Raw genomic sequence first — 23,670 nt, 5'->3', positions numbered from 1 at the left:
TGATTATTTTGATTTTTACCTTTCAAAAGAACTAAAAGTGATTGTGGGGTTAAGTGAAAGGTGGAGGAAAGTGGGAGGACCAAGTATCTTTCCCTGGAACTCATTTTGCATAAGAAAGAGTATCAGATGGCAATAGGAGCCCCTTGATTGTCAGTGTTCTGGGTGACTTACAGAGTTAATAAGAATGGTACCATGGAAAGATTCTGTTCATCTACCATGTTGTAGACCACAAGCTTGCATTTTCAGAGGCAGAATGTAATAATATCACTGCCTACATCCTTTGTCTTCTGCATAAACAGTGCCTGATTTTTCTCTTTGCTCTTCAGTTCATTCTTTTTTTTTTATGTATAATTTTTTTCTTCACTTTTTTTTTAAGATTTATTTATTTATTTATACAAGCACTGGGTACAGTCAGAAGCGCAGGAGGGTGAGAGAATTCACCAGAGCCAGAGGGGAGAGCAAAACAGGCAGACTGACGAAGTACACTGCTGAGGGGAGCAGCAGGCGGCAGGAGAGGTCTGCGCGCCATGTGGGACCCTCACCCAGTGGCCAGGGATCGAACCGGCACTGCAGAGGCTGCAGGCAGCTTTGCAGCCCAGCGCTCAACCGCTGCGCCACCAGGAGAGGCCCTCTTCAGTTCATTCTTAACTTCCTTTCCCCGCCTGTACTCTTTAGCCCTTTGCCCCACCATCCTTGTAACTTTACCATTGTTATCCTAATTACCAGCCTCAGTCTTGTTTCAGAATGCCAATGGAAGAACGTCTGAACATAAAGCAAAGGAGGTGATAGGGTAGGTTTCTTAACCCAGAACCCATGTGAAGGTCTGGGAACTTCTTGTGGTGGTCCACCAAACTTGGTGTTTATGTGAATGTTTGCATTTTTCTCTGGAAAGAGGAGTTGTACCTCTAAACTTTCAAAAAACTATGTCATCAAATATCTTTACATGCATCTGAAGTAGAGGTGGTTACCAAAGAGAAGAGAGTAATAACCGCTCATTCATTTAAGTTGACCAATTCATGACAAGTATGATATGCAAAAAATAAGACAAACATAATCTACCTCCCTATATCATCAGGGTTCAAAACGAGGACAGACTCAAACTCATTCCTCTTCTCTTCCCCCTCTTACCTGTCTCTCCCCCTCACCCATCCCCACAGATAATCCTTATTACAAGTATTGAAAAGTGTTCTAGAGTAAAGCACAGAAATGGGCAGACTGGGTACAAGGGCTGTTTTCTTTTGGTATTCCATAAGAAGCACTCAAAAAACAGTTTGGGATTTTGGACCTTGGGACTGTGTGAAATAGTTCAGCTGAGTTGTGGTAAAACTTACCTACACTATGTTAATGAATTCATGAATGCCTAGTTTTCCTTGGATCTTCCCTAAATAGCAAACCCTACTAAATCCCCAAGAATTTTCTCTTTGTCATAATAATAATGGCTGACATTGACTGATGAATAACTGTGCCAGGTTCAGATCTAAGTGCTTTCAGTGAAATCTCATTTAATCCTAATAATGACACAGTAGGTACTCCAATATCAGTCCCAGCAGACTCTTTGGGCTCAGAGAAAATTATAAATAGGAAAGCTGAAGATAAGAAGTTTTTCAACAGGAGAATTGTCCAGCTTTGTGTTCAGCCCAGAGAGGAGAGCAATCCTATAGACAGGGGTTGAAGGTTTGCCAAGATCTATTCAAGAGAGTCCCTGTGAGCCCTTGTAGGAAAAATAGCAACTATGGAGCCGTATGACAGGAGTTCAGATCCAGACAACATAAAGCCTAACAATGCACCCTTAGATAAACATCCAGTCTCTGTGAGGCAGAGTGCTTCATTTGCAGAATGGAAATAAATTGTAAGTTTGTAGGGAAGGTTAAAATGGACAGCAGGTTTTAAATTGCTTACTAACTCTAAAAGGCTATCCCACATAATTACTCTTCCTCACTTTCTGAATCTTTACCTGCCCAACTTAGCCATATACCACATCAACTCAGTTACTTCCCATAGGAAAGAAAAATGGACTTACCATCTCCTCTGCTACTTGGTTAACTTTATGCAGTGTGCCCAACCCAGACTTCTGATATATAGTCTTGCTACCTCCCCTCTGTGTCAGGCGTAGGAAAGCAACTTCCTATTCACTTTCCAGAAATTCACCACAGCCCTTCCCATAAAATTAGAATGTTGATAATACAGAAGCAATGCTGGCAACTTAGAAGTAGCAGTCACCGAGGTTAGCAGGGGGTCGTCTACTTCCTTTGGAGATGGTCTGGAGAGAAGGGCAAGTGTGAGTCACCCCTGAACATCCTAGACTGGCAAAGCAATGCAGGAATAATACTCAAACCCCAGGGGTCAAGTTTCCTTTGATTATGATATGAGACCCAATTTAAGGACATGTATTTGCAAAACATACTTAGTCTTAATCATAATGTTTGAGTGTAAATTTCCCAGTTATTGTGAAATCTCAGTGAATAAACATTCACTCTTATTTTAAGGGAAAGGACAGAAATAGTAATACAAATGTAGGAAAGGAAAAAGCCACTGAGGGGTTTCTGGCCATTGGGGGCAATTGTCGTGACAGTTTGGAAATGCTGTCTAAACAGACAAGGAGTATTATAAGAAGGTAACTTCTTCTGATATCAGAAAAAGAGATGTAAAAGTGGAAAGGTGAGTTTGTGGGGCTAGAAAGCTGTGAGACATGGTGGTTAAGACTTGGATTCCATCATTAAGTCACTGAGATCCAGCTTGGCTCCACATCTGGCTGTTCATTAGGCAACTTACATAAAATATCGATGCCTCTGTTTTATCATATATGAAACAGAATGACAATCACAGAACTTACATTATAGGGTTACCATATGATTACATGAGTTAATACAAGGAGAGTACTTGTAACAGTATCTGGCACACATTTGGCATTCAACAAATATTATTACTTATTATTATTATTAAGATCTGGTATCAGATAGCAAAATCAAGTGTCGACTCAGAAAACCCTAACTTTAATTTATCCTTTTGGAATTTTCATTGTGTGATAATGATATTATGCTTTATTCACTCCTTGATTGCTACAACTTGTAACAGGGATCTCATGGGTAGATTCAAAATGGAGTAAAATAGGAAGAAACACCAAAGATAAGGATGATTTCTTTAATGCTGCTTGGTAAGCATTTGCCATTAGGAACTTGGGATCCTAATAGAAATAGAAAGACTGGGGGAAAAGGTGATGTGGAAGGAATGATGGCAGGGTAACATAGGACAGTGAGGGAGAGGAAAGAATGGGGAACTGGGAGGTAGTGTGACAGCATGATTCAGAACCCAGCCCCTGGGGCCGGACTGCCTGGCTCTGCCACCTATCAGCTCTATGATTCAGCCAGTTACTATCCTCTGTGTGACTCAATTCCCTCAGCTACATTAATAAATAAGGATAATAGTATTCACTAAAAGCATAGAAGTGTTAAATTTTATGTTAAATTTCTTTTCTTTGAGCAATACCTGGCAAAATTGTTATGCTATTATTTTTGTAAGACCTACTTCCACTTCATTCTGTTCTAATTTTTAATCCCTAGACTTCTTTTTGCCATTGCCTCATAAAGAGAAAAATTTCTAAGGTGGATATGAGGGAGGTGCTATGTAGACTATAAATTCTTATGCATAATGTGTTTAATTTGGATAATATTAATTTTACTGAGTATGAGAGAAGCAGAAAAGAATTCCTAGAAATAGGAACGGGAACAAAATACCATTTGATTTTGTTTAAAAGTTATGGTTCAGACTAAATACTACTTGCTCATGTGGTATAATCTATGTGGAACATTAAGATTATTTTTATTGGGGCCTCCCTGGTGGTGCAGGCAGTTGAGCGCAGTGCTGTGAAGCCGTCCGCAGCCTCTGCAGTACCGGTTCGATCCCCACCGGCCTCGGAGCAACCCACATGGCGAGCAGACCTCTCCTGTCTCGCCCGCTGCTCCCCTCAGCAGTGTATTTCGTTAGTCTGCCTGTTCTGTTCCCCACTCTGTCTCTGGTGAATCCTCTCACCCTCTCGTGCATCTGGCCTGTACCCCAGTTCTTGCATAAATAAAATAAAATCTTAAAAAAAGGATTATTTTTATTATATTGCCCTTAAAAATATGATATATTTCCAATATGATTTAATTAGTTATGTTACTGATCTCTTTTGTATGTTTCTCATCTTTTGATAGTATATTATTAATTCCCCAGGGAGCAGGTACCCTCTCCTATATTAATCTTGCTTCTCCTGTAGTGTCTAGCAGAGGGCAAATAGAGAACAAACACCATTAACTCATTGATTAGATGAATGACTCTGGGTAGATACTATGAAAGTACTCCACTTTATCATCCTCTTTGAATTTTATTTATCTCATTACTGTGGTGCATTCATATATACAAGGATATTTAAAGATTGCTGGCACTAAGTATTTAATAATGAGCCAAACCCTCATGGAGTTCACAGTTATTTGTTGTTGCTGTTGTTTGGGGGGGGGTAGGTTATTAGCTATTAAATAAAAATCACATAAATAAATGAAGCAAAAATGTGGTCAGTGAAAGGCTATAATGGAACTTGACCTGAGCAGGTTTCCCTGAGGAGAATGACATCAGAACTAAGGGTCTTAATTTGAATAGCATGAACACACTGGGAGGGGAGAATATTCCAGGCCAGCCAAGGCTTCTTGGAGCAGTCTGGGCACCTTGTAGCAGTCACAGTGGCTAGAGGGCAGTGGAGACCGGGGAGATAGGGAGGATCCAGACCAAGCTGGGTCTCTTAGGTCATGCTAAGAGTGTATCTTCTTGTGTCATCAGAAGTCAGTGAATTCCTCAGGATGTTCAACCTGCACAGCTGGTCTGTCTATTCAGAGAAAATTCGAGAGTTTTCTACATAATAGGCTGAAGGATGACAAGTTACAATTTAAGAAAAAGCAAAACATATAGCTTTTTAGTCTCAATCTAATACATGCTCATTGTTAAAAGACAATGAAAATTGAGAAAATCACCCAAAATACTGTCAGTCTTGTGAGACTCACAATGTGCATTCTGTTTTAAAACCTGCTTTTTCTGTATGATGATATATCCTAAACCTTCCTGATACTTTGAAAGATATTTCTGCTGTAATTACAACTAACCCCTCCAGTATATAAGTAGATGTAAGTATTGATATAGTGATATTGTAAGTATTGATATAAGATGAAAAAATAAGGATAAATTCTACCTTCTCCCAGCTTAAATGGCCTCATCAAAACTTCCCAAAGGGAACCCTTTTGTCCTACAGAGCTGAAATGTCTGTCCCTCTCCTGATAGTTAACACAGTGATGGACAAAAATGTCAGCTTCCCCCATATAGCTCTGGGAATTTAATCTTACAATAGTTTTGGGAACTTTTAACTCTTCCTCCTGAAATTCTATTTAAGTTGGCCTGTGGTGTTAGGCACAAGCATTTCTTCTCTCTATCTTTGCTCTCCAGTTTTTGAAAGGGAAGGAAAAACAAGGAAATCAGTCATCTCGGCAAAGGTCTCAAACAGTAAACATGAGCTTTCAGAAAACTTTGCCCACATAACCTTAAATAGAAATGAATTCTTATAACATACCCTACATTATCATAGTTATGCCCACTCAACCCCGCCCAGGGATTTCTTCATTCATCCTACCCAGTCTCGTGAGGGCATACTCTGTGCTATTTTCCATGCTATACTCCAGAAACAAAGAGATGAACAAGACACAGTTCCTGGTATAGAAAGTGATCACATATGAACAATATGAGGAGGCAGTATACACATATGTTCTTGTTTTGTCCTCCACAAGAGGACAAACAACTAACTCAGTGTGATGGTGAAGAAGTGATCAAGGAAGAGCATTTAGAGGAAAGAAGTTTTGAGTGTAGTAAGTAGATTCTTTTGTGCATGCTCAGTAATTAAATATGCATATATGGAGAATACTCTAAATTCATCAGATAAATTAGGAAGTGGTTTTTCACATTAAAAGTATTTTAACTCAGGCCTCCCCTGAAGGCGCAGGTGTTTGAGTGCCATGCTGTGAAGCTGTCCAGCAGACTCTGCAGCACCAGTTCGATTCTGGGTCCCACATGGCGTGGCAGACCTCTCCTGTCGTGCCTGCTGCTCTCATCAGCAGTGCATTTCGTTAGTCTGCCTGTTCTGTTCCCCACTCTGTCTCTGGTGAATCCTCTCACCCTCCTGTGCATCTGGCCTGTACCCCGGTTCTTGTATAAATAAATAAATAAATCTTTAAAAAAAAAGTATTTTAACTCTTCCAAAAGCATGTTAGTTCTGGGAGAATTCAGTTGTACCTCCCTGACCTGAAAGCCCCTGAGTGAATCCTACAAATAAATAGGATATTTCAAAATTGACATGGATGCTTATGATTGCTTCCTTTTCCTGATATACCTTGATTGTCAAAATGGGTAATTTATTGAAATTCATATAAACTCCTGCTGTGATATTAAACAATAAATTATAATAAAACAAAAGATCAGAAAAATAGCAACTGTATAAAGTAACTTAGCTGGAAGTAATTAAATCAAGTTCATTTTTTTAAAAATCTTCAAATAAGTGTATGATTCTGGCTCCTGTTAAAAGGGGCATTGTCTTACCAGGAGGTGTAATAGTCTCCAAGGGATTTGTTTTCCTTCTAACAATGAAAAGACAGGAAAGGGCATAATTTGAGATTTTAATTTGTGTGAATTTAATACTTTTTATATTTAAATTATGCTTAGTAAGTGTTCACCTCTTTTTAGAGTGAGAGTTTATTGTTTCACAATTTATTAAACTAAAACTAAAATTTTGTTGATCATCAATCAATGTAATTCATCAAAACAAATTTCCACAAGAAACATCTTTTTCTAAAATGAAATATAAAAGTTAATATAGTCTCTTTTAGAAGATCCATGCTATTCAGAAAGAAAAAAGAAGTAAAAACCATCCATTATATCACTATTATAGCATCATGCAGGAATCTTTAATTCAATATTCACAAATACACTTTCAGCATAAATAATTTCCAATTTTAGTTTTGTATTTTGGTTCTTCACACTGAGCCATTTGTTAAGGAATTCTTTTCATATTATTAAATATAGGTCTACTTCATTCTTTATAATGGCTGCATAATACTCCTGTATATAATGTACATATCTTATTTAAAATAGCCCTTAAATTGGGTGCCTTGATGGTAAGTATAGTATAGTAACAGCATCTGAGGGGGGAAATCTTATATTTCTAAACCACAAATAACTATGTAATCTAGTCACCTCAACAAATAAATTTGACAAGAATAAAAACATACAAAATAAAATTGATAAATATCTTGCTATTCAAAATTCTTTGTTATCAAAATAACACTGTAAAATATCCTAGGATGTTTATCTTTACCTATATTTAGTCTATAATTTCTCTAGGGAAATTATTGGAAATGGAGTTTCTAGGTCAAAATATATATGCACTTAAAATGTTGACAGATACTATTTCATTATCCTCCAGATGAAAGCACAAATTTGAGCTCTCACCAATGGTATATGAGATTGTCCATTCATTGTTCCACTTCTGCTCCAACCCTTAGCTTTGCTAATTTTAAGAATCTTGGCTAAACTGATAGACAACAACAAAAAGCTCATTTCCCTACTTTCTTTTAATTTCAGATTATCATGGGACTTACCCAGTATGGGATGTTTTGAGACATGGAAAATATAACAATTACAAATATGTGTATATGTGTATGTGTGTGTGATAACTTTTAAGAAACCTATTAAGTTCAAAGAGGGGAATGCTGCTAAACACTGCAGAGAGATGCCTTGTAATTTCATGGTCTGCCACTTCACATGCTTGAGGACTTCGGTGCAGTCATGAACAGTGAAGTGTGAAAGGTGGTGGGCTCAACATAGATGCAAAATAAATGATTAGTAAATATATGCTGCTCAAATATAGATTGCTCTCTGAGTTTCGTGACTGTCACTTTTGTAGTTGTTCAGTTTGTTTGCCTTCTGCTGGATCAGTCAGTTGGTCCAGTTTTAGGAAATTATGTTATTTCACTACTCTGAGTACTTGAAATTGCATTGCTTGAAACCTGTTTTTTGTTTGTTTAATTGAAACACAATCAACATATGATATTATATTGGTTTTAAGTGTACAACATAATGATTTTACATATGCAAACTGTGTGAAATGATTACTACAATAAGTTTAGTTGATATCTGTCACCTTACGTAACAAATGTGTGTGTGTGTGTTTGTGTGTATGTGTGTGTGATGTGTGTGTGTGTGTGTGTGTAATGAGTACTTTCAACAAACTTGTTAAATGCACAGTAGGGAATTTTGTAAACATGTGAACTTTAGTAGTTAAAAAAAACTCCAGATATACTTCAAACAACAATTGGCCTCCCAAAATCTTGGTTATTAAAATGTGTCACTGAATGAAATACATTTATACTTCAACTGTGGTATTATGCAATAGATTATGTATATATATTTTAAAGATTTATTTATGCATATAAGAACTGGGAAGTATGCTGGATATGCGGGGCGGGGGTTGAGAGGTTTCACCAGAGACAGAGTGGGGAGCAGAACAAGTGGATCTACTGCCAGCCACTGTGCAATAGCTTAATAGCACTGAGATTTTGGGCCTCCCCGGTGGCACAGTGGTTGAGCGCTGGGCTGCAAAGCTGCCTACAGTCTCTGCAGCGCCAGCTCGATCCCTGGCTGCCGGCCAAGGGTCCCACATGACGTGCAGTCCTCTCCTGCAGCCCGCTGCTCCCCTCAGCAGTGTACTTCGGTCCTTCTGCCTGCTCTGCTCCCCGCTCTGGCTCTGGTGAATTCTCTCACCCTCCCGCGCTTCTGACTGTACTCAGTGCTTGTATAAATAAATAAATAAATCTTTAAAAAAAATAGCACTGAGACTTTAACCCCTGTGGCACCAGGGAGACCCTAGATTATATATTAATAAAGAAACAGAGAAGCAGCACTCTATGGTCAAAGTAATCAAATCTAGACCAATTCTCTGATCCTCAAGTAATTCTGTGATACTGCCTCTTGATAATCCCCTCCTTCAAGATATACTTTAAAGATGATAGGGACTCTGCATGACCTTAAATGGAACCATAGGGTCCCAGGGAACAGGGTTGCCAGACAAATTTAGCTCTAGGTGCCTGTATTCAAGGGAAAGAGTGGCTCTTTCTGAATGAAGTAGTCTGCTAGTTGAACTTCGTTAGTTGAATACATTTCTTCTAATCTATGTTTCTCAGAAGTTCAAGGTTTTAATAACCTGCTTTCTTTTCTTTAAACAAATACTCAGGCCATGTGGCCTTGTGCAAGTGGCTTGACTTCTCTGAGTTTAAGTTTTACTATGTGACTTAGTAAGTAATAAGGCTCTATTAAAATGTATCATGACCAGTTTGGATTTAGCGCAGGAATACAAAATTGGTTTAACATTAGAAAATCAGTGATTTAAGTCTCCACATTAACAAATTAAAGAAGAAAAAAATTCATCAATGAAATTCAATATCCATTCCTTTAAAAAATTAAAATGATAGGGAATTTTCATAACATGGTAAGTGGTGAGAGTTTGAATCTTTTACAAAGAAAACTTAGAATAAACATTCTGCTTAAATGGTGAGACAACTTACACATTCCCTTTAAGATCAATAATAAGGTTCCTTTATTTCTACTTCTGTCCAGTATTTTACTAGATGTCTTAAACAAGGCAGTTAAGAATAAAAGAAAATAATAATTATAAATAATACCTACTACTATTTTTATTCTTTCCCAAAAAGTTGATATTTATTATTTGAATTTAACTACTCAGGATCCTCTGTTAAAATGCCAACATCCCTGGGAGAGATAAACATTATAATATTATCATTATAGTTAAGTAACTGCCTTGTACAAGGCAAGTTATTAAACAACTACTTAAGAAAATAGAAAAGATGAGTAATATTTTGGTGAATATTTTAGTGAAGGGTGAATACCTCAGCTTCCCCAATTTGACCATGACAACACAATATCAAGGGAGACACAGAAGACGTTCAACTCTCAGCTTGGAAGAGGTCAAAGGAGAAGGTCAGTTGCCCAGAATTTGGGTTCATCCATCATCCACCTCCACCATGCCGCCTAAGTTCTGCCCCAAGATCAAAATTGTGTACCTGAGGTACACCAGTGAGGAAGTCTTTGTCATGGCTGCTGTGACAGCCAAGACTGGCCCCTGGATCTGTCTCTAAAAAGGTTGATGATGACTGGGCAACTGTTGATTGGTAGGGTCTAAGAGTTGCTGTGAAACTGACCATTCAGAACTGACAAGCCTAGATCAAGGTGGCACCTCTACCTCTACCCTTATCTTCAGAGACCTCAAGGATCTGCTAAGAAACAGAAAGAAACAGGGAAACAATAACCACAGTGGAATTATCATTTTTGATGAGATTTTCAACATTGTCTGAGGACAGATGCAGCGCCCATCTTTAGGAGAGAACTCTCTCTCTCTCAACCATTGAGTTCCTGGGGTCGGCTCAGGCTGTGGGCTGCAATGTCAGTGGTCACCACCCTCATGACATCAATAGTGGTATGGTGCAGTGCACAGCTAGTTAGAGCTACAAAGAAAACTGATTCAATAAAGTATTATTCAACAAACAAAATGAGAAATACAAAGGGAAGCATGGATTTTTTTTTTTTTTTACATTTTGAAAGAACAGGTTTATTAGGAAAAGGAGAAAGAAAAAGAGAGCTACCTGCATAGACACAGGTAGGGAGGAAAGCTGCCAGCATTGGATTTTGGATCCGCCATTCCCAGGAATATGATAGACCTTACTATTCAAGAAAAATGGAAATGGTACTAACAGACCACACTCTTTAATATGGAATTACAAATTGCTCTCTATTGCCTGTAGAAGATTCAAATTCTCACCAGAGTTCTCTGTATCTTACTAAGTTTCACTAGGTTGGTCAATTCTTACTCTTCACCTTGGGACATACTTATCTCCACTTATCTCTAATATGAAGACATTACTACATACCAAGAGTCATGGCATGGTCTGGGAAAATTGCCTTATTCATACCATCTATCTCTAAGATCTGTAACTGGGGAGAGGATTATATGTGATGGAGAAATAACCTTAAGCCCCGAAGTTAAATCACGCTAGCTTTGTACCTACCTAAGATGAACAAACTCACTGGCTCCTTAATGAGCAATAGCAGGTGACAGAGGATGATAAGGAAAATGGGGCAGCACCAGAGACCAATGTAAACTGCGTCACAGTTGGGCCCAGCCCCAGCTTTGGCTTGGGCACCAAGACAAGAGCTATGAGGTGGCAGTGTCTCTTCCTGTCTTCAAGCATCTAGGGAATTTCACAGGAAGTCAGTTACACAGACCTCACAGACTTGGATGATAAACTGTAATGCCTTTCCCAGGCAGCATTACACTTCCCTGCTAACACCACCCATTGTGGAAACATTGAAACAAACCAGTATTAACGGGAATCCAGCATCTTCCTTTCTATGGTGAGGTTTCCTTGCTAAACCTTTTAGAAAATGCCATTTGGGGGAGTTAGGGATTTGGTAAAGGAAGCCCTTAGTATCAGTACATAACTTTTTTTTTTTAAGATTTATTTTTTTATACAAGAACTGGGGTACAGTCAGAGGCACGGGAGGGTGAGAGAATTCACCAGAGTCAATGGGGGAGAGCAGAACAGGCAGAAGGACCGAAGACACTACTGAGGGGAGCAGTGGGCGAGACAGGAGAGGTCTGCCATGCCATGTGTGTTTCTCCCCGGCCAGCTGGGAATTGAACCCCGCGCTGCAGAGGCTACGGACAGCTTCACAGTGCAGCACTCAACCCGTTGCACCACCGGGGAGGCTCCCATAACTATTTTTAACTCTAAATGTGGAAAACAAGTATCTGATCAAAAATTTTTCACATAAAGCAAGTTGCTAGAAAACAATGGTGGTGAACAATCTATACATAACAGCATAGAGAAAACACTCGGTGAAAGAAAACAGACATAAAAAGAGGACATATTGAGTGTCTAGCTGAATTTCAAAAACAGGTTGGACTAACCCTGCTGTTAGAAATGGGGCGGGGGGTGTTTACTGGGGCAGGTAGGGTCAGTTAATGGCTACAAGAGGCCACGAGGAAAGCTTCCGGGGTTGGTTAGGATCTGTGTCTTGATCTGAGAATGAGTGACACCAGTATGTTCATTTCATAAAAATTAATCAAGCTGTACATTTTTTGCCTGTACCCTTTCTCCTACATATATTGCACTCGAAAAAAAAAATTCAAGCACTAATTTCTCACAACACATAATAAAGACTAGGAAAATTTACTTCAGCATTTGCCTTGATCATGGTTTCACCTCTCCAAAAAAAAAAAAAGAAAAAGAGCTATTAATACTTTTTTTAACAGACAAACTTGGGTGGGAGAAAAGAGTGGAGAAAAAAATTCAAGATTAGTTTTACTGGATCAGATTGTCCACACATTACAACAATGTGGGTTTATTTCTTGATTCCAGCCCTCGAGAGTATTTACTTTGTTTCTTTCTTCTAAGAATGCAGCCTGTGTATAATACCTGACACATGCATTTATCTACAATTGGTAAACAGGGAAAAGGTATTCACAGGAGAAATTTGGTTCTATTACCTACTAGTAGAAAATATTTAAAAATTGTCAGGCAGAAATAATCTGAAAATAAATAAATGAATGACGTGGGATGGAATTGCAGACTTCCCTTACTTTGTTCGCAAGCTCTGTTTCCTGAGTCCCTGGAGACTATCCCATCTGCTATTGCTGCTTTATCCCTCACGGCTAGACCCAGGCTCACCCCTGGGAAGGACAGACTAGAGGAGGATGGGCTGCCTAGAGAAGTACATACAGAAGCAACTTTAATACTCATAAGTGCAAAAAGAAGTCACCTTAATAAAAATAAACTTAAAAAATCACCAGAAATTCACCACTCAGAAATAATAGGAGTTAAGAATTTGATACTTAAATAGGTACATTTATCCACTCATCACACATACACATGCGTGCACACACACAGACACACGCGTATCCTAGATCTTTCTCTTTTAAAAGATTTATTTTTATTTATGCATATGAGAACTGGGGTGTAGGCCAGAGGTGTGGGGGGTGCTGAGAGGACTCACGAGAGACAGAGTGGGGAGCAGAATATACGTGGATCTACTGAAATACACTGCTGAGGGGAGCAGAGGGTGAGACAGGAGAGGTCTGCTGTGCCATGTGGGTTAGCTCCCTGACCAGGGATTGAACTCATGCTGCAGGGGGGGCAGATAGTTTGATAGTGTTGAGACTTAACCCTTTGTGCCAACAGGGAGGTCCCCCCCTAGAGCCTTCTCTTAATACCCACCAAGTTGCTTGTAATACAATTTACACCAAAATGGGGTTTGAAATGCTTTGTGGTACAAAAAACATTCATATTAAAAGAAATGATTTACTTTATTAGAGAATTAACATTTATTGAGAAAAAAGCCATGTACTTTACATACATGATGCTCAGTCTCACAGTGGTCTATAATCTTGTAACAGCCCTGCAGCACTGACATAGCCTCCATTTTATACATATATGTGGAATCTGAATTTAAATATATGGGACAAAGTCATTAAACAAAGAAAAACCAGGATGTGAACCCAGTTCTGAATGATTTGGAGGGCTTTGCTGTTTCCACATCATGGCATGGCTTCCCATGAAAGATAGGCCCAGGCTGGTGTTAATCTTATTTCTGTAAGGCAAAACATTTATTTGAATGATTGAAATTTGCTCACAAATTTTCAAATATTTGAATATAGTATGAAACTTTCTAAAGCCAATGTACCTATAACATTTAGAGAAATCTTTTGGATATAATTCTCAGTATTTATGTACTTTCATCACAGTGGTAAATTATGGAAAGATTCATGTTGATTTTTTTTTTCCCTTTAGACATCAACTATTTTTTCCACACATCCCACTAAAAAAAATTTTTTTTTTTCAATCAAAACTTAGGTTTTACAACAACAGGGGCATTTTTTTCCATGCTTTTTAAATTTTATTATTTTAATTGAGGTGACAGTGGTTTACAACACTGTAAATGATTTGGGGGTATAAGTTCATACCTCTTCAGATGTGTTACAACAACACACCCCATCAAAACACCCAAAATCCTCCACCACAATCCTTTGGGTCCCTTCACCCCTTTTCTCACCTTCTCTCATCCTTCACACTGTGGTAGCTTCAATTCTACAAATTTCTAGGGTTTGTTTTGATTTAGTTTTTCTGTTCCTCTTTTTTATTGCTCTGTATTCCATATATGAGTGAAATTGTGTGGTATTTGTCTTCTTCTTTCTAAATCATTTCACTTAACATACCACAGGGGGCATTTTTTTTATTATATTGTTGTTATTTTTAAGATATTATAAAAATTATAAATAATACATTTCTTGAAACCCTACCTTTGAAAGATAAAAGTGGTTAAGAATTTGATGTAAAACATGTGCATGCACACATGAACACATACATATTCCTTGGCTTCTTTCTATATATAAATACACATAGATTTTAATAAAAACTGTAAAGTTTTGAATAAAAAACAAATAATGTCATATGTCTTAACACCATAGCTTTACTTGATAGCATTTGTCACAGCAGTCATGAAATAATGATTAATGATCATTGTTAGTATTACTAATAGTTAAGGACATGAACTCTGAGGCTAGAACCTCTCTATTTGAATGCCAGATCTGTCATTGACCAACTCTGTAATCCCAGGCAAGTTTATCCTTGTTCCTTAGTTTCTTCAACTAAAATAATGTTGAACTCACGAGTTGGCATGCGGAGTAAATAAATGTATGAAATACATAAAAGTGGTTAAGAATTTGAGGCAAAATGTGTACATGAATACATACATATGTGTGATATTATAAAATTACAAGTAATATAATAAAAATTATAATATAATTTATTATAAGTAATATAATTTTATTATATTGTATAATATAATATACATAATTGTATGTATAACATACATACATACAAATGTATGAACTTATGTCTTATTTGTGTCATGTTTTTAACTACTTAGCTCTATGCAAGCAGGAACAAGATTATTGTTACTCCACATTGTATCTGCAGTCTGCTACACAGTGTGTGTTCAATATTCTGTAATAATAATCACAATAATGCTGGTTTTCCACAATTATCTGTTGAATGGTTGAAGGAATACCATCTATTGCTAAGGTATTTGATATCAGTAAAATAGTGAGAAAAGTCCACATTATAGAGTCAGGCAAGCAGATTCAAAACCTTTTTTCTTCCTCCTCACCTTTTGACTATTTTGCAGGATGGTGAGGGTGATAACTTATTGAACTTCTCTGAGCCTCTGATTTTCCATCTATGAAATAGAATTCATTTCTTTTTTTTTTAGATTTATTTATTTGTTTGTTTGTTTATACAAGCACTGGGTACAGTCAGAAGCTCGGGAGGGTGAGAGAATTCACCAGAGCCAGAGCAGGAGCAGAGCAGGCAGAAGGACTGAAGTACACTGCTGAGGGGAGCACTGGGCAGCAGGAGAGGTCTGAGCGCCATGCGGGGCCCTCCTCTGGTGGCCGGGAGCAGCTGGGAATCGAACCGACGCTGCAGAGGCTGCGGGCAGCTTTGCAACCCAGCGCTCAACCGTGACGCCACAGTGGAGGCCCCAAAATAGAATTCATTTCTTTTTGTAACATTGTTATATGGATTTGAGGTAATTGTGATAATCAATAAAGAGTAGCTTTTTTGTACAAATAATACATTTTAGTTTTCAGAGTCACTGCTTTGCATAACCCACAAGAGTAGCAGGATGTTTTATATGAAAAACCACATGAATGATACAGCCTGACCAGGACAGCGTGGAGCTCTGAGGGTACCTACATGTAGAAGGTATTTTTGCAGTTCTAAATAATTATAAAGTAACCCTTTATCAGAGTCTTACAAGGGTTATTTGTGTCCATACGAGCAATTTGGGGCTAATATCTGCAGAGACCTTGTATGCAGGTGATATTCTCATCGAAAAGTCATGGAAAATGAGACATAGCTATACACCCAAGACTTGGGTTTAAGGTCAGTCTCTTAAATTCCAAATTCATTGTTCTCTAACACACAATAAATATAGTTACCAGGGAAGCAGAATGAAGTAAACTGGAATAAACAAGTTAGGGTCACTATTTGTGCTTGATGCTCACTTATCATTTACTCGGCATCTATGTGGAGTTAAGGAACAGTAATTCCATTCTTCATCCCATCTCTCCTGCATCCTGGGAGAGAGTCCATTCAACTGGACTGGTACCCACAGTCAAGATGGACTTAGAGAATAAACAGAGCCTTCTCTCCAATCAGATGAATAGGCTATTTGGCAATAATGAGTTGCTTCTGAGGAAAAGTGAGCTTCCCAGCAGGTTCCTTGTTAGCATTACAAAACTGAAAGCTAAATTTATCTTCACTTATACCAGTACACCCTGTTGTATTGTTTGTTTGCATCTGCTATTATTGCTGCTGGTGCAGAAATCAGACCCCAGCCAGAAGGTTTCCCTAGACCTGCCTTATGGACATAATTTTAAAGTGTTTGGTGAGTAGTCAGTGGTTAGGGTACAAATGGCCAACCAACCTGGGGTCTGGTTAGAGCTTGGTCAGAGAGGCTTGGGCAAACCTCAGGCATTGCATTTCAATAGAGCAGGAAAGGGAAGTGGTGGCCTATAACCTCAGGGAATCTTTCCAGATGGCTCACCACAATTTCTCCCCTGCTCTGAGGAAGTGGCCCAGCCCATAACAGCCTGCACATAGGAGAAATGCAAATCTAAGCAGAAGAAGCTGCTATTACCTGGGGTCATAGTTTAGAACCACCACCAGATTCTGCTCAAAATTTTAGTCACCCAAAGTTTGGCAAAAATAAATGTTCCCAAATAAGAGATAACAATTCCCCCAAATAAGAGAAAACAAACTGCAGTTACAGTTTGCAGGATTTAAGCTAGATGTAAAGGTGAACTTCCTGAGTCCTAATTTAATTACATGTTGGAATTACTTTTTCAGAGGAAAACCATGCAGTGTTCCCCGTAAGGAAGGGAAACAAATGATCTTGCAGTTAACCAGAATTTTGCAGGGTTTTGGTCCACACTGGCTTCTAGTCTTTTGTTCCTGTAATGAAGTGTGGTGGAATAAGTAAACATATTTTCTTTTAGTATGTTTTTATTCTAATTTACAAAACAGAAATTGATGGATTTTACTTTGATCTTGATTTAATCAAAACTCTTATTGAGCGCAAGCAGAAATGGTTGTTAGGATTTAATTATTTAGGCAGGGCCAATGTTTCAGGAGTTCATTATCTAGTAGAAGACTCATACACATAAATAAAATGAGTGTGCAGAGTGTGACCAACACTACTCCATAAGCACTGTAGAATTTTAGTAAAGGACATGATTACTCCAATTCAGGGATTTAGGAAGAATCTCATTTAATAAACTGGTTGTAGGATGGGCTAGACTGAAAATAAATGGAGATTGGAGAAAATGGAGGCAACCACTCCAGTAGATTTAGATGCAGAAAAGCAGAGTGAGTTAAAGGAATAACAACTAACTCCCCTAACCACTAAGTCAAGAATCAGAGACCAGTGGGTAATGTGCTGAACTGGAGAAGAATACTCATGGTGTGGTGGTGGAGGGAAGCAGTGGTAGCGTGTTAGTTCAGGTTCTCCAAGAAACAGACATTCAAGAATGGTGGGAGAAACACCTGGGAAGGATAAAGTGAACAAAGCAGAGGTGGGTAGGGGAGCCTTCAGAATGGGGTGCAAGCATGACACCTATAAAAGGAAAAGGGGGAAGGAAGGAGAGACAGGTAGGAAGAAGGTATTTAACATGGTAGCAGATGAGACAGTTTCAGCCAGGCCAGTGATGAAACCTGGAGGCAAATTCAAGTCCATTGAAAGAACCCGACACCCATAAGGACGGGTGGTACCCAAATTGCAAATATTGTCAGATAGTTGCTGGGACCAGCCTGAGACTTGTGTTCTCAGAATATCCAGAGGGGTAAAAACTGGATTGTCAGTTAGCTCTGCTCCTCAAAATGGGAGATCTGAGGTCGTATTTTCATGGCCACCACAGTTGGTCAATATCATTGAATGACTCCTGATTCACAACTTCTAACAGTTCACTGTTTAGGGTGATGTTTGTTGCAACTTTTACTGGGTATCCCTTTTGGTTGAATAAATTCCCTCTTTAGCTTGCTAATCTAATCTATGGTTTTTTCCTCTAATCTATTAATATGATGATCTAGAGTTAGAGATTTTCTAATGTAAATGCTGTTCTTATATTCTGCAAATAAACCTAAACTGAGAGGGTTTTCGGCCCCCCCCCCCGCTATATTTAGCTTGTTAATACTATGTTTACCATTTTTTCACATATATTTGTGAGTGAAATTGGACTATAATTTTTCTTTCTTGCAAAGTATTCATCTGATTTTTGAATCAAGTACATTTTGACTTTAAAGAATAATTGGAAAATAGTCCTTTACTTTATGTCTCTAGAAAATATTGGGTCTATTTGGGGAATTGGGGGATTTTTTTTTTAAAGATTCATTTACGCATACAAGAGCTGGGGCACAGGCCAGAGATGTGGGGGGTGGGGGCAGCGAGAGGATTCAGCAGAGACAGAGTGGGGAACAGAATAGACAGACTAACCGAAACATTGCTGAGGGGAGCAGCGGGCGAGGCAGGAGAGGTCTGCTTCGCCATGTGGGTTGCTCCCTGGCCGGCTGGGGATAGAACTCTTGCTGCAAAGGCTGCGGATTGCTTCATAGTGCAGTGTTTAACCCCTTGCACCACCAGGGAGGCCCAATTGGGGGATTTTTTGATAATTACAGCAACTATCCCAGCATATTTTCTTTGTGAAAAGAATTTTAAATCCAGATTCAGGTTTTTTAATGATCATGGGAAAACATTCATGCTATTTCTTCAGGAGTAAATTCAGCAAATAAGTTTTTCAGCAAAATTTTTTGCTTTAATACCAAATATATTTTCATTATGTTGCTTTAATGTTTTCTTAATTAAAAAACCATCTATCTTTAGAGCTATCCTTTTAATATTCCTAATTTTGTATTTTCTACTATTTTTCAATTTTCCTCGATCAGTTTGCCTAACTTTTGATCTTCTATTGTTCTTTGTTTCTATTTTTAGAAATGCTCTTAAATTTATTTTCTTCTTTTTATTTTCTTGTGGTTTATTCTATCATATTTTATCTAACTGCTTAAGTTAGGTGTTTAATTTTTAAACTTCTTTGCTTTTATAATATAAGCATTAAAATGATTTTAACATTTTTTGCTGCATTCCACAGTTGTTAATATGTAGTATTTTTATTATCATTCATTAAAATAATACAAAATTTTCTCTGATTTTTTGAGATGTCTTCTAAATATTTTAAAGTTATTAAGTATCCTGGGATTTTTTTAAATTTGTATTTTATTATTAACTTAAAACAAATAGAAGAGACTTTGATCTGTTCTTTGAAATGTACTGACACTTGCTTTATATATATATATATATATATATACTATATGACTTTTGTACATGGAGTAGAATTAGTGATTGTTAAGTGAAGTGTTCTATATATGTTCATGAAATGAAGCATCGTTGTTTTTGCATGGGGATTGCAGGTAAATATACAGTTTGATGAAGATAAAAGTTCTGAAATCTGTGAGGTTGGGCTGTTTAAAGATATTGCAGCATGCAGGAACAAGCAACAGTTTCTAATCCCTGGGCCATAGCTTCCCTCACATCAAGGAGTCTCTTTTCTTTTTAATTCAGATAGCCATCTGAATTTTTCTGTTAGTGGGGAGCAAAAAATAACTGTGCAATTTTTAACTTTGAGTGTTCCTCATAATAGAAAAGTTTGGAAGCTTTTCTTGTGGTTATATGCTTTTCAAAGAAAGTTTATTCAATGGCCCAGAAGTGATTAGCAAAATATGCAAGTCATATGTACCACCATTGTGCCTTCAGCCTGCTAGCTCTACATCTATAATCAACAGAGAGGTATTTTCAGAGGTTTCCCAGCACATTGAAACAGGGTCATCCAATCTGCATCAGGGTCTCTGTTAAAATCACATTTCTGAAACTAATGTCAGATTGCTTTTATTTAAGCAGTCAGAATTGATTCAAATGCTTATCCTTAAGAGCCCTTTGTTTAGGGAGGCTTTTCCCATTCTCTTGGTCATTGTCATTTTCTCCAGAGTTGTTTGGATGATGTTCTTGGGTACATTAATAAAAAAGGAGGTATATTCATGTAGGGGAAATATAACAAAGGAGGGACTTTCCTACAAGATCTTTGAAAAAGAGGAATATTTGCATAAACCATATTTAACCAGAATCTTTGATCTTTTTCTTTTATGAATGCTTTGTTCACTCCCTTGCCATCCCCTCCTCGTCCCTTTACTCCAACTGGTCAGAGGCCAAAGTGTTCAGTATTTCATGTTAGAATCCTCCTGGCCCCACCCTAACCACCGGGCCTCAATAATTGCATTTACTGCTAGTGTCCCTGCATCCGTTTCTCTCCACTCTTAAACCCTCAAACGTGTTCATCTTCCCAGAATGTTATGGTAATCTTGTCCCTGTCTTGCTCAGATTTTCCCAGAAACTAGAGTATAAACTTCACAAGCTTTTGTCTGGGATTTAAAGCTTCCACTTCCACATGCCAGCCCTTTGGCACAGGACTCTGCTCCTGTGTGTCTACCACCTCTGGAATATTTCTTGCAAATATAGTAACTTTTAGTAAATGTTTAATTGGCTCATTGAAAAGCATAATGTCTCACCTTAGGACTTTGTATTACTAAACATTCCCCCATGATTTGTCACTCAATGAGCATTTTGAATATCCTTTGTTCTCCAGATATAGGAGTCATTTCTGAATGTGATGAGAACAAGAGACACAACCTGTTCTCCCCAGGTCCCTTTCAAGGGTCAGTTTGATATAGCTTGGGAAATAGTCACATCCTTTTGGCCTGGTCAAGAAGTCCAGCATTAGTTTGGAAATCAAATCTACTTTAAGTAATTGTTTTCCCCTTTTCTCTTTCTTTTTATACCATATTTTCTTACCCATTAAGCAGGCATGTACTACCTATTTGTACTGAGATGAGCTATTTATTATCTCTGAGCCTTAGTTTTCTGAAATTTGAAACTGAAATAATTGTTGTGGCCAAAGATCAAATACTATGAGGAGTGTAACCCAGATGTCAGGGAGGAATTCACCTCCTTAAAATCCAGATACAGTGGTCTTAAAATGCTGATAATTGTGGAATCCCAAGACCCTCTCTACGTTATTAACATCCCCAGAGAGCTTAATTCCCATTATCACCTTAAACCTAATTTTCATCTAGATATATTGTTTCTGCCAAAATATTTTGTTCCAACTTTACTTTTTTGTGACTATTCCTCCATATCTGCTATTTTCCCAAACTAAGGAAGAAGCCCCTTCACCTTAAACTTCTCCCAAGTCACCTAAAAAGGTCTGCATTTGCAGTACAATATTTATAAAAGGTTTATGCAACACCAAGGGGAACACACCATTTAATATCTGTATTAGTCCTCAGAAATCAGACTGATTTCTAAAAGTTCTTCATTTTCCCACAATTTTCCCAACTCTTCTCTATCTCCATTGCTTTTCCTCTTCCACCTGCCCCCCCCCAACTACCCCTCCCACCCCGCCTCAAGGGAGCAAGGAAAAATAACTTCCCTGAATTTCCTTAAACAGAGGACCCCTGCTGCTTATTACCATTGAGTTTCTGCCAACCCATAAGACTCTCACTTGCTGCTTTAGAAGCTTATCAAGGAAAGGTAGTTTTAGCAAATGAAAAAAACAAAATGAAAACAAACTCTTAGATTATAAGAACAAAATAGTGGTTGACAAAATTGAAGGGGGATGGGGGGAAGGGAAGATAGGTGAATTGGGTAAAAGGGATCAATTTTATGGTGAAGGACGAAAACTAGACTTTCAGTAGGGAACATAATGTTTTATGTAAAGATGCTGATGAATTAGCCTGTACACCTGACACCTATAGAATGTTATAAAGTTTAATTAAAGGAAAAGATAGGTTTCTTCCAATTTATTTTTTTTAAAGATTTATTTATTCATGCATACAAGAACCGGCATACAGACCAGATGTGTGGGAGGGCAAGAGAATTCACCAGAGACAGAGCAGGGAACAGAACAGACAGACTGATGAAATACACTGCTGAGGGGAGCAGCGGGCAAGACAGGAGAGGTCTGCCACGCCATGTGGGTATCTCCCTGGCCGGCTGGGAATCAAACCCGCACTGCAGAGGCTGCAGACAGCTTCACAGTGCTGCGCTCAACTGTCTGCACCACCAGGGAGGCCCTTCCAATTTAATTTCGATGCCACGTTAGATAATTGGATGCCAACTAAGATATGTTTAAGATAATAAACAAACAAACAAACAAACAAAATGCTCTACTGCCCTACTCTTATCATTACCATGACAACTACTACTATTAAAACTATTAATTCTGATGGTGCATGGGTGCCTTGGGGAAGGAAGTTCTATGGGGACTCATTCTGAGGGGTTGGGGGAAAGCAAATATTGTCTAAAAAAATGTAAAAAAATTGGGCCTCCCCTGGTGGTGCAGCGGTTGAGCGCTGGGCTGTGAAGCACCATTCGATCCCCAGCCACCACCGAGGGTCCCACATGACATGCAGACCTCTCCTGCCACGCCTGCTGCTCCCCTCAGCAGTGTACTTCATCAGTCTGTTTGTTCTGTTCCCTGCTCTGGCTCTGGTGAATTCTCTCACCCTCCTGTGCTTCTGACTGTACTCCGTGCTTGTATAAATAAATGAATAAATCTTTTTTTTTTTTTTTCAAAAAGAGGCTAATTAAAGCTTAGTTGTATTTAAACTTTACAGAGGCACTCAGGGACTTTTAAGTTTATTATCTTTTAAGCTTATTATCTCATGTAATGCCAGGAGCTCAGTAGGTTTGACAAGACTGCCAAAGCCAAAGGGAAGTGAAAACCTCATTATTTTTCTTAATAATTTCCTCGTTCTTTCTTATGAGTTATAGGTTGTTTTGGAGATTACAGTTTTTTTCTTTCCTGAATGGAATTTACAAGCAAAAAGAAAAATCAAATTTCTCAAGTCAAGAGGGGGAATTTTAGAAGAACTTTAGAGAAAGGGGGAAATGAAAAGGCAGCCAGCAGAGAATAGGAACTCGATGGCAAAGTGTATCAATACCTAAAAAAGAACTTTATTATTTCTCCACAGTATGTTTTTAATATGAGCTTCTTTCTTGTCTCATCTATTGTTCATTGAAGCATTTGGGGGCTTGGTCTATTTCAGACAGGTGTCAAAGAACAGAGCAGTCTTAGGTAGGCCAAGGGGTGAAAGGGAGGGCCACACATGGAATGTGTATGCCACTCAGGTGACAGATTTTTATTATCAGAGCTAAAGCCATACAATTAAATCTTTTTTAAAGGATTTATTTATTTGAGCCTCCCCTGGTGGCGCAGCAGTTGAGCGCTGGGCTGTGAGGCTGCCCACAGCCTCTGCAGCGCGGGTTCGTTCCCCAGCCGCCTGCGAGGGTCCCACAAAAAAAAAAGATTTATTTTATTTATGCATACAATAACTGGGGTACAGGCCAGAGTTGCAGGGGGTG

At 38.3% G+C, this 23,670-nt stretch overlaps 1 protein-coding gene and 1 long non-coding RNA gene across 4 annotated transcripts in view; one reads left to right on the top strand and one right to left on the bottom strand.

Moving 5' to 3' along the window:
- SELP (selectin P) overlaps nucleotides 1-2,033 on the bottom strand; it is a 34,771-nt gene extending 32,738 nt beyond the window's left edge. The window contains exon 1 of the mRNA XM_037506521.1: nucleotides 2,021-2,033. Coding sequence (XP_037362418.1) covers nucleotides 2,021-2,023 — 3 coding nt within the window. The 5' untranslated portion in view covers nucleotides 2,024-2,033. The remainder of the gene's footprint in view (nucleotides 1-2,020) is intronic.
- Nucleotides 1-23,670, top strand: part of LOC119241306 (uncharacterized) — a 188,354-nt gene that overhangs the window by 130,117 nt on the left and 34,567 nt on the right. The window lies entirely within an intron of this gene.

The sequence above is a fragment of the Talpa occidentalis genome, unplaced genomic scaffold (genome assembly GCF_014898055.3).
Source record: "Talpa occidentalis isolate TD23 unplaced genomic scaffold, MPIMG_talOcc4v2.1 talOcc4.12, whole genome shotgun sequence".
In the NCBI taxonomy this organism is placed as follows: domain Eukaryota; kingdom Metazoa; phylum Chordata; class Mammalia; order Eulipotyphla; family Talpidae; genus Talpa; species Talpa occidentalis.
This window is presented reverse-complemented; position numbering and strand designations above follow the sequence as displayed.